This window comes from Trichosurus vulpecula, chromosome 6 (genome assembly GCF_011100635.1).
Source record: "Trichosurus vulpecula isolate mTriVul1 chromosome 6, mTriVul1.pri, whole genome shotgun sequence".
Lineage (NCBI taxonomy): Eukaryota > Metazoa > Chordata > Mammalia > Diprotodontia > Phalangeridae > Trichosurus > Trichosurus vulpecula.
In genome coordinates, this window is record NC_050578.1 from 92,380,679 (window position 1) to 92,396,600 (window position 15,922).

General features: G+C 36.8%; 1 protein-coding gene across 6 annotated transcripts in view; it reads right to left on the bottom strand.

Annotated features, from left to right (window-relative positions):
• Window positions 1-15,922, bottom strand: part of RAPGEF2 (Rap guanine nucleotide exchange factor 2) — a 324,353-nt gene that overhangs the window by 33,822 nt on the left and 274,609 nt on the right. For all 6 annotated transcript variants that reach the window (XM_036762274.1, XM_036762270.1, XM_036762271.1 and 3 more), the window contains 4 exons: window positions 6,737-6,873; window positions 5,999-6,157; window positions 797-949; window positions 2-166 (listed from right to left, as the gene is read on the bottom strand). In XM_036762274.1, the coding sequence (XP_036618169.1) occupies window positions 2-166; window positions 797-949; window positions 5,999-6,157; window positions 6,737-6,873 (614 nt within the window). The remainder of the gene's footprint in view (window position 1; window positions 167-796; window positions 950-5,998; window positions 6,158-6,736; window positions 6,874-15,922) is intronic.

The following is a 15,922-nucleotide window of genomic DNA, read 5'->3' on the forward strand; positions in this document are numbered from 1 at the left end:
CCTTATCCCTGAGGCTAGGGTCATTGAACCACTCCAATAACTTTTTCCCCACTTCCATTGGGCTGGACAGAAAGGTCCTGTAGGTCAGTAGGAAATCCTCTATAAATGTTGGATCCACCACTGAATGTTCTTCAACCAAATGCATTGTTAACCTTTCTGAAGTGCCCTACAATAAATAAGGAAATATTTGTTATGCATGAGTAGCATCTTAAATGCATAGTAGAAAATTCATTTAATCCACTGTCTGTGTCCCCAAATATAGAAAGGATCAACTAGTGACTGGTCTCTGATATGGTAAAATACAAGCCATCAGGTTCAGTAAATTAAAAATCTAAAATTGCTAGTCACCAAAGAGACGAGGATTTCTTCTATAGTTTTAACGTGAAGTTATAATGGTATCAAACACAAATCTAAACAGAGGCCACTAAATTGCATGTAAAGATAGATACCTACAAATCACACACAAATTTGAAAATGACATATTAACATTATCTATATTCTATATTTTAAAATTATTTTGTTAAATGTTTCTGAATTATAGTTTGGTCTTGAGTGTTGTTTGTGTACCCCATTGTTTGACATCTCTGGTTTAGAATATAAGCTTGTTAAACATAGGCACTGTCATTTTTTTAAAAATCTAGCAAAGTACCTTGCACATAAGTAAGGACTTGGCAAATTTTTTAAAAATTGAAATTAAATTTAAATAATGCCAAGAATATAAAATCTTAGGCAGAGCTGAACTATTTAAATAACTCAGCAGAATAGTCAACTTTTTTGGTTTTCCTTTTTTTATTACCTTAATAACAATGTGACCTTTTCTTGTTCCAGTACGGTCAAGTTCTCGGTGTTCTTTCACCATAACTATCTCTCCTTCCTCTTCTACTTTTTGCATGTTTTTTTCCACCTGGTTAAGAATGCGGCAGTAGTCCTGCTGGGCTATGCAGACAAACTGGAAGGAAGATATTACCAAGCACTTATTAATAAAAAGTTTTCAAGGAGTTTAGATAAATTGATAATACAATTTTAAAATTATTTAGATCAGAAATTTCAAGCAAAGGTACCTTATACAATACACCTGAACAGAATTCTTCATTAATTGCCATGGATGGCTGTTTTATATGTATTGATTTTATTTACCTTGAGAATATTTCAAATAAAAATTCTACAGAAGTATTTTTAAAAATTACAGAGCTATATTAACAAAAGTTTCTGTTAAACTTCACTTGCTCACTGTTTTAAGGCTACTTTTTCAAGACTATATCTAATTTGTATACAAATTATATAAAAAAGTTTAAAATGAAAAAGCATAAAATGAAATTTTATTCCTTTATCTTTCAACATGCTCCATAGAAATACAGATAACAATTTTAGTCATTATCTAATCCAGAATTTTTCATCTTTAACTTTATTGGGCACTGATAAGAGATCAAAACCTTTCATGTGGACTATCCTACCTTTTGCACAAATTAGCAGCTGAGGGAATGTGGACAAGAGGAAGTAGGAAGAGACATAGATGGGAGGAGCTGGATCAAGAATGATGTAGTGGAGAAAGGGAAGGAAGGAAAGAAGAAAAGATAGGGGGATGGGGGAAGAGGGGAAGGAAGGAAGGAAGAGAAAGGTAGGGGAAGGATGGAAGAAGGGGAGGGTGAGGGAAGGAGGGACAAGACTGTCTTTTTCCACTATAAGATGTTGCACCATGCTGTACCAAGCAGAAGATACTAAACAAATGTGTAGACTGATCAAGTCAAACAGAAAAAAACCAAACCAAACATAATATAACTTCCATGGAGATTACATTAAAGTTAAAAGATAAGAGAGATTATAAACTTCATGTAATATACATTTAGAACTATATATTTATGTAACCTTTGCAGAAAGTTTTGATAACAGGCTATAAAACTCACATAATCATTTCTAGCTCATAATCTGTGCCAAGGTCAATCCTTAAGTGGAGGGGGGGCGGGGTGGGGGCAGGTGGGAAGAGCTGGCTGTGATAAAGACATGCAGGAATAATTTCTCTCTATTGCCAACTATAATGCATTTGAGAGATAAGGATAAACTATTCAAGAAATAGTGGGGTTTTTTTTGTTAAGATTATACTTAATACCACTGGTGGGATGAAAGTCACTCAAAGCATCTGGATTCACAGACCACTGAAGTGATAACCTAGCTATGAACAGCTGAACAGTCTTTATCAGAGTTTAAAAACAAGTTTTCTTCATTTGAACTAATTTATTCGAAATCATGAAATCATTTGAGAGTTGAAAAGGCGAAGTTCATCATTCTTTATCAACCTATGAATAAGATGTGAAGACTTGGGTTTAATGACAAGGTTGTCTATAAATTTTCTATACTTACCTGGCTAAGACAGTCTACTTATTTTTAAAATTCAAATAACTAAAATAGTTTAATATTCTACAAGTTATTTCAAAATTATATTTTATCAAATATCAATATATAAATGACATTAAAAAAAATAAGTTGTCTCTTTTTTGGTGATGTTGGTCACCTTCCTGACAGAAGAGTCAATAAAAATATCACTGAGATATCTAGGAACAATTTATGGGATTGGAGAGGTTTTACTTACAGATAGTCACAAAAATATTTACCTTAATTAGGTTTTGTAAATAAAAGTCAAATCATCAATCCTTTTTTTGACATGACAAACTAAATTTATAAAAAAAATTAAAATACATGATTGCTTTCAAATGTACCTTCTAAAGGGAAACTATACATTTGATTTATAGTATATTTTAGTAGCAAGCATTACAAGTACTCTGGGCAGAGAAATGAACTAAAATGGGTCTTCCTGCTTAGTGATTTAAATACAAATGGTTAAAACCATATCCATAGTGGTTTCTAGGCATAGATTTTGTTTTTACTGCCAAGTATTACCTTATTTTCTACATAACAACCTGAGAAGAGCATATGCAGTGAGATGAAAAAAAGAAATTTTAGTTGCAAAAATCTAATTTTACCTTGAAAAGACATATTCACCCCTTCTAAGGGATTTATTAACTTCATACTTCTAAAACATGAGCAGTCAACATCTCAAGATGGGAAGAAAACTAACAAAAATGAATTATGCTTCTATTTATAATTGTGTATCAAAATTGATTTTTAAAATAAGGTATCACACTTAGACAAGAAGTAGCAATACATGAAAATATTGTTTGAGCTCGGCTCTTGGTAATAAGTTTAGATAGTTTCATTTGTCTGTGGCTAATAAATGTTTAAATAATTCCTCAACTCAAAATGATGATAGGTACAACTGTCCTATCCCATGTAAGGCAGTGTATGTTAAGGTTCTGACTCAAGGACTGTCTCATGGTGATAGTAGCTTTAAGGCTATAAGGAATCACAATAGGTCACCAAGTTGAAACCCCTCACACTTATACAGGTGAGAAAGTTGAAGCATAGAGACCTAAAGTAACTTTCTCAGGGTCACAAAGCTAATAAGTATCTGAGGCTCAATCTGAACCCAGGTCTCCTTGACTCCAAGTCCAGTGCTCCATCCACTAGATCAGGGCTGTCCAAACTACGGAGCCCGCCTGTGGGTTTTAATTTTCACAAGCAAAAAAATAATAATAATTTGCAGGGAATGAGTATTAGATTTTTTAATTCCATCACTAATAAATAATCTCATTGATGTTAATTTTCTTTTGTGTTTTTAAGCACTATTATGGACGGAACATATCGCACAGAATTTTCAATTGATCTGTGGGATGCGTTCTGTCTGTATGATGCAGACGAGTCAGTATGCACCTACCTTTATGCTGTTGTGTTGTCATTTTGTTGTTTTGTGTTTGCTTTCATGCTTCCCGCCTTTGCCTATTGTGCTGACAACGCGTGTTCCCCCATTTTCTATTAGTGTACTGTATTTTTTATTGTCGGTGTGGCCCTCGAATAATTATTTTATTTTAATGCGGCCCTAAGATAACCTAAGGTTGGACAGCTGTGCACTAGATTATACTTAATAATGAAGGGCTGGGTGTTCACTCACTAAGAGTACAACAGAAAAAGAAAATTTCAGTAGATATTTTTTTTAACTCAATCATGTTAAAAATAAAAAAAAAACTTAGTCAATAATCTTCTTAAGTCATAGAAAGCATAACTTGCATTTACAGAATCATGACAAAGTACCTTAAAACTTTGCTTTCCCCAGACACGTTTTATGTGTTCTGGCCTACCTAAAGGTTATTTTAGATAGCAATTGACTATTTCATTTAACATTCCTAGCTGATACACTGAAACACAATCATTTGCTTCCCTCTACTATTTTAACTACTTATAAAATAAATGTTAATCTTTTTTATTAACAGGTGAATATGGCAACCCAACCAAATTCACTGTCCCAAGATCTCCCCAGCAGGGATTAGAGAAAAGCTGATCAATAATTTGCATTGAGAAATTGGATAATTTCCCTTCTTTTCTGATTTAGGACTTCACCAATAATTCATTAATATTTTTAAGGAATCAATTTCTTAGGATCACAAAGAATAAGAATACACTGAAAATATAAATACAGATGATTTGGGAGATTATCTGCTTTTTTCCTCACTGCCACACAATGGACAGTTAGTCTTCATTTTGTTGTCTCTCTACTAACGTTTGATATAAATATTTCATTAAAGCCATATTGTTGTTATTTTTTTTCCCATGATGTCCACTAACAATGAAGTTACTTGACAAGATAAATATGACCATAAATGCCGTTTCTCCTTGAGCCACTTGTTATCATTCCCTGAGCAAATGGGCAGGTAAATCTGTACCTATGGATTTTTTCAATTTATAATAAGTGTGATAATAGAAATTTTCAAAATGACATGACAACTTTTTTTTTTTGCAAATCAGCTACTATATATATATATATATATATATATATTTTTAAATCAAGTTAAAAACAAAACAAAACCCAATTCTCATTTAGATGTGTTGGATGAAGGTATGCAGGTATGGATGCAGGTATGGATGAAGAATAAACAAGGAAAAACTAAAAATTTAACCTCTGCACCAATTGATCGAATCAGACAAGATGCTATGATTCAACTTAAATATTTCATTTTATTTATTATTCTGGTAGGTCCTTTTCCAGTTTCAAAATTTTATGCCAATTTTCTAGTCTGATACTTCTCCCACTGTTTCAACTAATCTTACATTTTATTGGCCCTTCAGCCTTTGTATTTGATCTGCTTCAATTCTTTCGCAGCCAATATATATTTAACTGCTATTTCTCTGTTGAAAGATGTTGAATCTACCCACTCCATTCTATAATTTTTTTTCTTTCTGGTTCTTCTCACTAACATTCTTTGGAGGTCATTGGGTAACTAAATCCAAAAGTAATGAAGTCTCACATCTTCTCTTTCCTGTTTTGACAAATGTTTTGTCTACTTCATATAGTCATCATCTTCTCTCTACTATATTCATGAATGTTATAGAATATATCATTTTCATAATTTTAAGACTCAGATCTCTTTTCTTTTGAATACTACTAGTAATCCCTTTTTACTGATTGGCACCATAACTAACTTCCTTCACAACAGTTCTAGTGTGTTCTGTTACAGTTTAATAATTCATCAGGGGGAAGTTTTAGCATGTAGATCAGTACTTATTTCTAAAGCTTGGTACTCAATGATATTCTTAGTGATTCTGAATAATGTCTTCATTTGTCCATCACAATTCTGAAAAATTATAAGCATTTTGGATATGTTTATTTTTATATTCATTCTCATACTGAGGCCACATTAATCTCTCTCTTAACGATATTTTTTTCCTTTGCATTTCTAGCACCTGATTCTGTATCTAGTAGGCACTAAAAAAATTATTGAACTGAAATTGAGCAATTTTAAATCTTTATAAATGTACTCTGTGTCATTTACAAGAGGCTGAAGATCACTGCCCAAGTTTCAGGAAAATCTTCTCAACACCAGGGCATACCTTTTTGTAAATAGGCACTTGGCAAGAGAACAATAACATATGTTTCTTATATTTTTTTTACCTGGCAGTCATCCACTTTTGTTCTCATTACTCCTTTCATATATTCCTTGTCCATAGTAGGGGAGACACCAAAACTGTTCCCCATACATAAAATCTCTGTTCTTCCATCTGGATATGTCACTTCCACTGAACCATTTAGGATCACTGACCAGGAATCCAGCTAAATACAGAAAAAGAAGACATTACAAAGATGGCAAGAATGGTCATTTTCACTGATAGACCCTCCCCCACCCCAATCCACCTCTAAAATTACAAACCCAGAAATCATCTCTAATCCCCCCCAAGTCCAAGAAAGTGGCGGGGGAGGGGAAGAAGTGCTAACCCCAACAACCAAATACTACAGAGTCATCATTAGTGCCTTAGAGTACTTCTTTTCATTTTGTCAGAAAAAAATTTTTTTGTAGATAGCTAGAAGCTAGAATGTTTTTAATAGAAACAAAATTGATTAAAACATAAAATGCTAAAAGTAAGATAACTACAAATCTCGATAATATGAACAGGTAAAGAAAAACTCCAGTGCAGCCATTATCCCAGAGAAAAGATGGGAGGCCAGGGCTTAATGGTATCTACATTACTCAAAACTCAGGAGACAGATGTAGACAAGGATAGCAAAGAGGGAAAAAAGAAGGGATTGGGAAGGAGATAAAGTTTTTAGCGTTTGCTAGCTTTTAATGTTATTTTAATGATCAATCCTGAGACAATAACTTGTCCTCTGTAATTCAAGAAAAGTATTACTCACCTCTTCTCCATCATTTAACACTATGGTTCCTGCTCTTTCCACCACTGCAAATACCATCACAGCACAGAGTTCTCTTCTAACAGACATTGTCATGTTAGCAAAAGCAGGCAACTGATGCATAAATTCCAGAAGTTGTTCTAAAAAGCAAAACCAAAACCAAAAACACTCTTGATTTTAAAACGACAAAATAACAGATTTCATTATTGATTATTTTAGCAAAAGAATATTTTTGGGTTCTTTCCTCTCTCTACGATCTTGTCTTTGTGGAGATAATGGCACTACACATGAACATAGATTAGATTTAAGAGTGGAAACAGACCCCAGAACCTTTCCAGTCCAATCCACGACTGAACAAGAAGTCCCTATAAAAGATGCCCAACTAGTGGTCTTTGCTTGAAGATTTCCAGGGAGAGGGAGCTCCAATACCACCCAAGGCAGTTATCTCCAGTTTCGGACAGATCTAACATTACTAGGTTTCTCTTTACACCAAACTGAAATTTTCCTTTTCACAACTGGTCCTAGTTCTGTCCTTGGAGTCCAAGAAGAACAAAGAGAATCCTTTTTCCACATGACAGTCTTTGAGATACATAAGTATCTTCCTTTTCTAGATTAAACATTCTCATTTCCCCAATGCATACCCTTGCATTGTTGATGTATTGTTAATGGAATGGGAAGATCTTTCCCATCCATTAAGAGGCCTATGTGACCCGCTTGAGTCACATGAGCCTATGGTAGGAGGAGTTTGCTGAACAGGTAGAGCAGGAAGTTGGAGTGAGTTGGAGCTTGGAGAGAGAGGGGAAAAGCTACAGTGTGAGTGAGAGAGAGGGTAATTTTGCTTGAGGGAGTTTGTGAAGAGGCCTGCCTGAGGGAAGGCTTGGGGATGGTGGTGTCCGCTGCATTGATAATATATATAGATTTCTTTGCTGCTATGATGGATTTGTCTTTCTGGTGTTTGAATAAATATTTTGGTTTCACCTTCAATGAAGAGAATCTTTTATATCTTGTGAATCAAACCTGGGAGTACTCTGGCATACTATGGGTATCACATTGGCGATATATTTGGCATCATGAACAGGATTGCAAGGTATAAAACCTCTACTTGGAGACAGGAAGGCTTTTGGGAAGGAAATGGATATTCCAGGATAGGAGGATTTACCTTATTCCTCCCTGGCAAGAGAATGGGCTAAAAGCACAGGACTCCGTGAAAACTGGGAAGTGAGGCTACAGAAGGGAGCATCCAGAGATTTAGAAAGATGTTTGCAAGGAATACCAACAGAACTGGGGAAAGAAACGGCAGGGGTGTGTAGGAGAGGTTGGGCCTTGCTAACAAGTTATCATATCATATGTAAAAGCAGAGACAAATTGCTGAAGGAAAAGGTTCAGATGAAAAAGGAGTTAGCTGATTTGCATGAGAAGCTTTCTTTGCTATAGTGTTCGAACTTTCCTTCAGAAGCGCATGCTAGAAAGTTTCAGGTGGTAGAAGAAAAAGCAGCTGTGAATTCAGCTCAGAAAAAGAAGGGAAAAGTTAACATGAGGAAGGTGCACGCAGCCCTTGCACAGGCTAGGCTTAATTGGGACTGAGACACCTGGCAGGAAGATGTGTGTGAGGAGAATGAAACAAAGTTAGATGAGGTGGCTTCTAGGAATGCAGAAGGAAGCAAGAGAACCACGAGCGGCACACAGTGTATAGGGAAGTAATTGAGGATTTTATTCAGCAGGAGGTCACAGATATTTTAAGTCGATTCACCCCCCAAATAGGAGAATCATTAGTATCTTGGATGGTAAGAATCAGTGATGAAGGGGCCTGAGGAGTAGGGATAGATAACATAGATTGTTTGCAATTCATAGGTATTAGTCAGAATCCTTTTGTACAGCAAGTTTTTAGGGATTACCATATGCAAGGAGGTAACAATGGAACTAATCTGTTAGCAGTAGCTGCAGAAGGTTGCAACAAACAGTATCCCACTGAATCTAAACAGCAATTATGATTGGAGATACAGATGTGTATCACGATACTCCCTTAACAGTTTCTCATAGAAATATAATAGTGAAGATGGCTCCTCCTGCTTATAAACACCTAATTCTGACTCCACTAAATGGGGAAATAGGGCACCTTCTTTTGGAGGTGCTGGATAAGATTTCACAGTTAAGTGGACTTAGGGGAATGGAGAAAAGATAAATTTCCTCAAGAGAGAAGAGCAAATAGCCAGCAGATTCAAAGTCAGAATAGATTAACAAGGAAAGAGTTGTTTACTGCTTTATTAAGAGCAGGGATAGATTCTGGAAGAATAGATGGTATTCCAGCCAACAAACTATATAAGATGTACTAAGAAAAGGGTCTTTAATATTAAGTCTAATATTGACTGAATAAGGAAGTAAGAACTGTGCATATAGATCCTCCTGAATCATTGTATCCAAGTTTGTCACACCTTCAGGGAGAATAGGAAATTGGCCAAGCTCAGATTAAAGAAATACACAGCAGTAAGATAGGAATTAATACAGTTTTAGTGGGTTCATGGACTCCAGAAGCATGGCTGACCCTATATTTACCCTGCTTCTAGTTGCTGTCTCCTTATTCTTTTTGGCTTTTCAACTTGTTTGCTAGATTTGTTTATTGCAGGTTTTGGTGCCCTCAACTTGTAAATGCCTGACCGCTTGAGCAGGATGTCACCCCCTATCCAAGACTGTGCCACATCACCCCTGGACCTGGTGTCAACCAAGCTCCAGATGCCAGCTAAAGAACTGACCCCTCGAATGGGACCTCTCAGTGCAAGGACAGCTCTACATCCAATTTCAGCAGGAAGTAGCTATAGAAGAAGAGACTTTCTCCCTTTACCCCAAGGGATTTTGGGCCCCATTCATTCAAGGGGCAGAATGATAGGGTGCTTGTGCTCAAGCCCCTGTCCTAAGATACTGTTTTATGTGCTTGTTTTGTGTTATCCCTGTTATATAATTATTGAGTTCTATTGATACCAGTTGCCCCTAACCTCCCACTGACCTATGTAACCAACACGAAAAATCTTGGGGCTGTATTGTTAACGTACTGTAAGCGGAATAGGAAGCTCTTTCCCATCCATTAATAGGCCTATGCAACTTGCTTGAGTCACATGGAGCTTGTGGTGGGAGGAGCCTGCTGAACAGGTAGAATAGGAAGTTGGAGTGAGTTGGACTTTACAGAGAGAGAGAGGAGGCTGAGAGAGCAGAGCCACAGTGTGAGTGAGAGAGGGAGTGATTTTGCTTAAGGGAGTTTGTTTGTGGGGAGACCTGACAGAGAGAAGGCTTGGGGATGGTGGTGCCCCCTGCTTTGATAATATATACAGATTTCTTTGTTGCTATGATGGATTTGGCTTTCTGGTGTTTGAATAAATATTTTGGTTTCACCTTCAATGAAGAGAGTCTGTTATATCTTGTGATTCAAACCTGGGAGTACTCTGGCATATTCATAGCAGCTGCTGTGAGTATTGCATTGGCCATGTAACCCCTCACACCCCAAATGCCATCCTGGAATGAATTCCACCATTGTTCCTAAAAGGGATGTAATAATCTGCTTCCCTTCTTAACATCCCTGTAATTTTTCTGCATAAAGTGCCTTTTTCTGGGTACTACATGCCTTTGCTATTCTATAATTTTTAATCTCAAAGGGCATGGATGTACCCTTTGAAAGGGTACTCCAGTATCTTGTCCCTAATATCATTTAGGTGTAGTTCTGCCTGGTCTTGAGATGGTAAAATACTGACTTTCAAATAGATGTCTTTCAAAAGCCTTACTCCTTAGATAGAATGCCCAAGTTGTTTCTTTCTACCCAGTTCAATTCTATTTAACCTTTCACGTGAGTTGTTTATTAAACACCCACTAAGTATAAAATACTTTGCTATGGCACCAAGAGAGTGATCCTGAACAAATCACTTAACTTTTCTGAGTTTCGATCTCATTGGTAAATGGGGTTCACTTACTACCTACCTCAAAGAGTTATAGTTAGGATCAAATTAAAGGATTTAGAACTATAAAACTATGTAAATGTGAGTTGTAATATTCATTCAACTTAATTATAATATTCAAATTTCCTTTGTAGCAACTAAATTATCTTGGACAAGGAAGGGCACCAAGTGTGATTGACAAATAGCAGAGAGATTATTAAGGAAAGAAAAACTGGCAGGATTTTTTTTATCATACTATGCTTAAAAGAAAATGTTTACAATGATGGGGTCAGGAAATATAAAGAATGAAGGATTAAAAAGTTAAATGAAGGAATATTAATTTTAGTTAATATAAAAGGAATTAATTTTTTTCTCTTTCTCTTTCCTCCCCCTCCCCTTCATGAATTCTTTGCCTTGATTTTTGCTAATCAAAGAGGTTAGAAGATTCCTACTCAAATTGTTTTCCGAAGTAGCCTAGATGTTCTACACCTATATAACTAGTTGTAAATAGATCTTTAAGCATCTGCCGAATTAAGTTCAATAGTAAAATTGTGAAAGTATCTGACAAAATAAATGAACCATAATTTCAAACATCTGCCATATGAAAACATTAGAACACAACTGGAACATAACATAGATACCTATATAAATAAGAAGAGATCCAGAGGAAATCCTAAGAATTACAGGGAGCTACTGAGTCTCCTACAATGACCTTTCTAATCCCATTCTTCCCACTACTCCCAGGCATCGTCCTCATACATAGATTTGGCCATGAGACTCCTTTGGTAAAAACACTGCAATCATTGCCTATTTTTTTTTATAATCTTATGCCCGAGGTTCAAGTCCCTTCCAAATGAAATACCACTGAACCTCTACTTACCCTACTCTATTCCCCTCCATATACTCTATGCTGTAGCCAACATAGACTCAAGTACTACTGCTTATAGATGGCCCATGTTTTAATATTTTAATATGGGCTGCTAAGAGGCACAATGGATAGACTACTGGGCCTGGAGTCAGGAAGACTTGGCTCAAATCCTGCTTCACACATTTTACACACACACACACACACACACACACACACACACACACAGAGGCTATGTGACTCTGGGCAAGTCAACTAAGCTCTCTCAGCCTCAGTTTCCTCATCTGTAAAATGAAAGGGTTAAACTCAATGTCTTCTAAGGTCTCTTCCAGCTTTAAATCTGATTGATCCTATGGTCCTCAGAGGATGGCAACATATTTCAAAGCTCTGGGATTTTGTTGATGTTGGTACTACTTCTAGAAATGCAGATTGTAACCTGTTAGCCCTGTCTTTGAGAGTTGCTATGCCCCAAAACTCATTTTCCTCTAGCTACCCTGCTAATGATACTCTTCAAAATTAGGGAGGCTAGTTCTTATTGGAGAGAAATACAGTTCTATCAGGTTCTCCCTCAAACCTTTCCAAGTTAAGAAGACCTGCCAGATCAGATACTACCCTCTCACAGCATTCAAGAGCTTAGGGTCCCAAGAGTGCCATGATTAGGAACCCGAATAGGACTTTGTTAAGAGATATAAATATTTCTTTCTTATAAAAAACAAAAAGGAAGTGATGTAGATAAAAATAGGAACTCTATTCTACTCAGCATAATGATTTCAATTGGGTTAGCAGTTTGTCACTGGTACTGAAGTCAGCTAAATGAGTTAAGATAAAAATGTAAACCATCTACCCCCACCAGCCAACACTTGATAAAGAGTTATGGCGAAGACTCAGTGCAATGGATTCAGTGTTGGACTTGATATCAGGAAGGTGTGAATTCAAATCCCTGTTGTTTGAGGATGAGCTAACCCAGTTGTGAGGATCAAATGATATTATCTCAGGCATTATGAGGCAGCAGTAAAAACTTGCTTAAGCTAAAGAGCAACTATCTCATTTACTTTTTCTTGGATATAAAAGTGGAATAGGGGAAGGGAAAAAGAAAGAAGTAATTCAAAAGGAACACATCAATGCGTAGCCTTAATGTAGCCCCATTTCATATCACAGAAGACAAATGATTAAAGAGAGGCTGAAGGGTCAAACTCACAACACCAGGTGAAGGATTACAAAAAGTTCTTAATTGGGTTTTGTTTTTGGAAAAATGGACTATGCAACATTTCCAAATCTCTTGTGGTTCTATTATGCTTTATCTTTTATGCTAAATAATTATCATTTAAATAATATTTATATATTTGGGTTGATATTGGCAAAATATTTAGTCTTGTGGAAACAATTTATATTCCATTGAACTTTAATTCACCATGGATAATGATGTAAGGAAATTAAAGTGAAAAATAAATAAGAAGCAGTGTAGTATAGGAGGAAGTGTTCTGAATTTGGGATCACATATCCAGAGCTTCAGGGGACATCAGCAGGCATTTAGGCAATTTGTCCTCTGCTTTTTTACATTTGAGAAAACTTAGGCCCAGGGAGTACATGCCCAAGGTCACCCAGGCAGTAAACATCCAAGCAGGATTTGAATTCAGGTTTTCTGACTCCCAAGCTCATTCCACTGAACCAGACTGTTCTTCTTCTTAAGTAAAAGGTCCACTGTTCTACCTCATGGGGTCATTGTGAGGAAATTGCTTTGTAAACTTTAAAACTACATATAAAAGTGTGAGTTGGTAGACAATAACGGATGGCACATTGAATCCTCTTTTTTGGGGTGATTGGTGGACAGCAGCCAATTTTCTGGTATCAAATCACAAGCTTTAAATTCCTCAGAATGATAAATAGCCTAAAAACTATACACAGTTTCTAGAGCCCACATCTTTCCCTATAACTAGGAAAAAACATAGATGATCTTGGAAAACGATAAATGTTCTAACTCGAAAAAAAAAAGTTATCCGCCAATGATGTTACAGGAGGAAAAGAAGCATATACATATGAACAGTCTGGTGTCATGATGAAGAGTGGTAAAATTAATCTGACAAGTAATTTAAGTTTAATGATTGTCATGTAATGGCAGCCATAAAGGGGAAAGTTCCCTAAAAATTATTGTAATTAGGTTTACTTTTATTCCCTGTTTTAAGTTTCTAGTATCTATACACAGCATTAGTGTTGACAGATTTCACTGAAAATAAACACAGTTTAATCTGTCTGTCTCTGTCTCCTGCTTTTTATCTCTGCCTGTGTCTGTTTGGCGCACACGTGCACACACACATACACACACCCCCCAATAGCTGGTATTTACATAGTGTTCAATGGTTTACAAAATGCTTTCCTCAGTGGGGGAAAAACTCTGTAGTATAAGAATTATTATCTCTCCTTTGGGAAGAAAGGATATTCTTTGGCTCAGAACAGTTAAATGATTTGCTCAAGGTCTTAGAGTTGGTAAATAGAGGAGTAAGGCCCCAGAGACACAAGGAGGACAAGAGTCCTTCTACCAGAGAAGGTTTCCTGTGAAGTTTCTTCACACCTTTTTTGGGTTCCTGCTCTCAAGTCACAGTCCCACGAAGTACTAGGTTTACAGAGTTGGAGCTAGAAGGGACCTTAGAGCACACTGAGTCCAACACTCTCATTTCACAGGAAATTGATGGCCAGAGAATTCAAGTGATATATCTAGCATCATATAGCTGGTCAGGTATCTGAGACAGGATTAGGCCTCAGATCTTCCTGACTTTAAGCTCAGTGCTTTTTCCATCCACTCCACCAAGCTGCCTCAGATGCCATGTAAAGGTCCCTACCAGTCCTTGGCACATCCTGTTCTCCAAACACAAAGCAAGTTGACTGGTGGTAAGGCTCTCACCACCTCTAAGGTCCCCACCAGGATAACTCTTCCTGAAATAGTTCTCTCAGGATGCAGGTAGTGGACAAAGTTGCTTTGGTTTTAGGATACCATTTGTGGAGCCTCTTCTTGGACCGATGGGATTCTCATGTCCTTTACCCTTACTGGCCTAATTATAGAAGTTTTTTTTTTTACACACTTGTTATAGTACAGGATATTGCTGTGCCCCTCACCAGCTCACCTTCGGCTCTTGGGATCAAGAGGGAAATCACTTCAATAACAACTACTACCAAAATATCAGCAACCTGATTTTCGAAAAGGGAAAAGGGCATCAAAAGGAGATCTGAGAACAAGACAGACTTCACTCACTTGACAGCTTTGCCTAGTGATGCCCTTTTTACATTTTTACTACTCACAGCATCAAAGAATCCAAAGAATTGGAACCTTTTCTCTCAGAATCTAAAGAATCTCAATGGTTAAGCTAACTAAACACATATGCGAATTGGATTCCCAATATAACATGGCCAAGGAGTGGTTATCTTGCCTTCAAGATCAAATACAAGGCCCTTTATTTGTTGTTCAAAGCCTTTCATAGCCAAGCCGTCTTCTTAAACCTTATTCTCCAACATGTCCTCTTTGATGCAGTGACACTAGCCTGCTGGCTATTCCATGAACAAGGTCCTCCATATCTTGGCTCCAGGCATTTTCTCTTGCTGTTCCCCATGCCTGGGATGCTCTTCCTTTTCATCTCTACCTATTAGATCCCTGACTTCTTTTAAGTACCTACTAAAATTTCATCTTCTATAGGAAGCCTTTCTCCATCCCTCTTAATACTAGTGTCATTCCTCTCTTAATTATTTCCTCTTTATTCTGTACATAATTTATTTACACATATTTGTTTGCTTATCTCTCCCATTAATAATAATGATAACAATAGCTAACATTTATATAGCACTTAAAGGTTTGCATTTTACAAAAATTATCTCATTATATACTCACTAAAACCCTGGAAGAGAGATGCTATTATTATCCCCATTTCACAGTTGAGGAAACTGAGGCAGACAGTAAGTGACTTACCCAGGGTCACACAGCTAGTAAGTATCTGAGGATAGATTTGAACACAGGTCTTCCTGAGTCCAGGCCCAGCACTTTGTCCATTGCATCACCTAGTAAGATCCCTGAGGGGAGGTACTGTCTGCCTTTGTTTGTATCCCCAATGCTTGGAACACAGTAGCTACCAGAATGTTTACCAACTGACTCTGCTCAAGAATTCCAAGGAAGGGGATCCCATCACAGCTCTAACTGCTAGGAAGTTTCTCCTTGAAATCAAGCCAATATCCATTGGGAAGTAACTTCCTTCTACTGTTCCTGGTTCTGCCTTGGGCTAAATAAAGCAAACCTAATGCTTCCTCCTTAGGACAGCCCTTCTAACACTTGTATGCAGCTACCACGTTCTCCTCTGAATCTTCTCCTCTCTAGTCTAAAACAAGAGGAAATTTACTCTTAGTTATCAGAAGTGTGTCTCA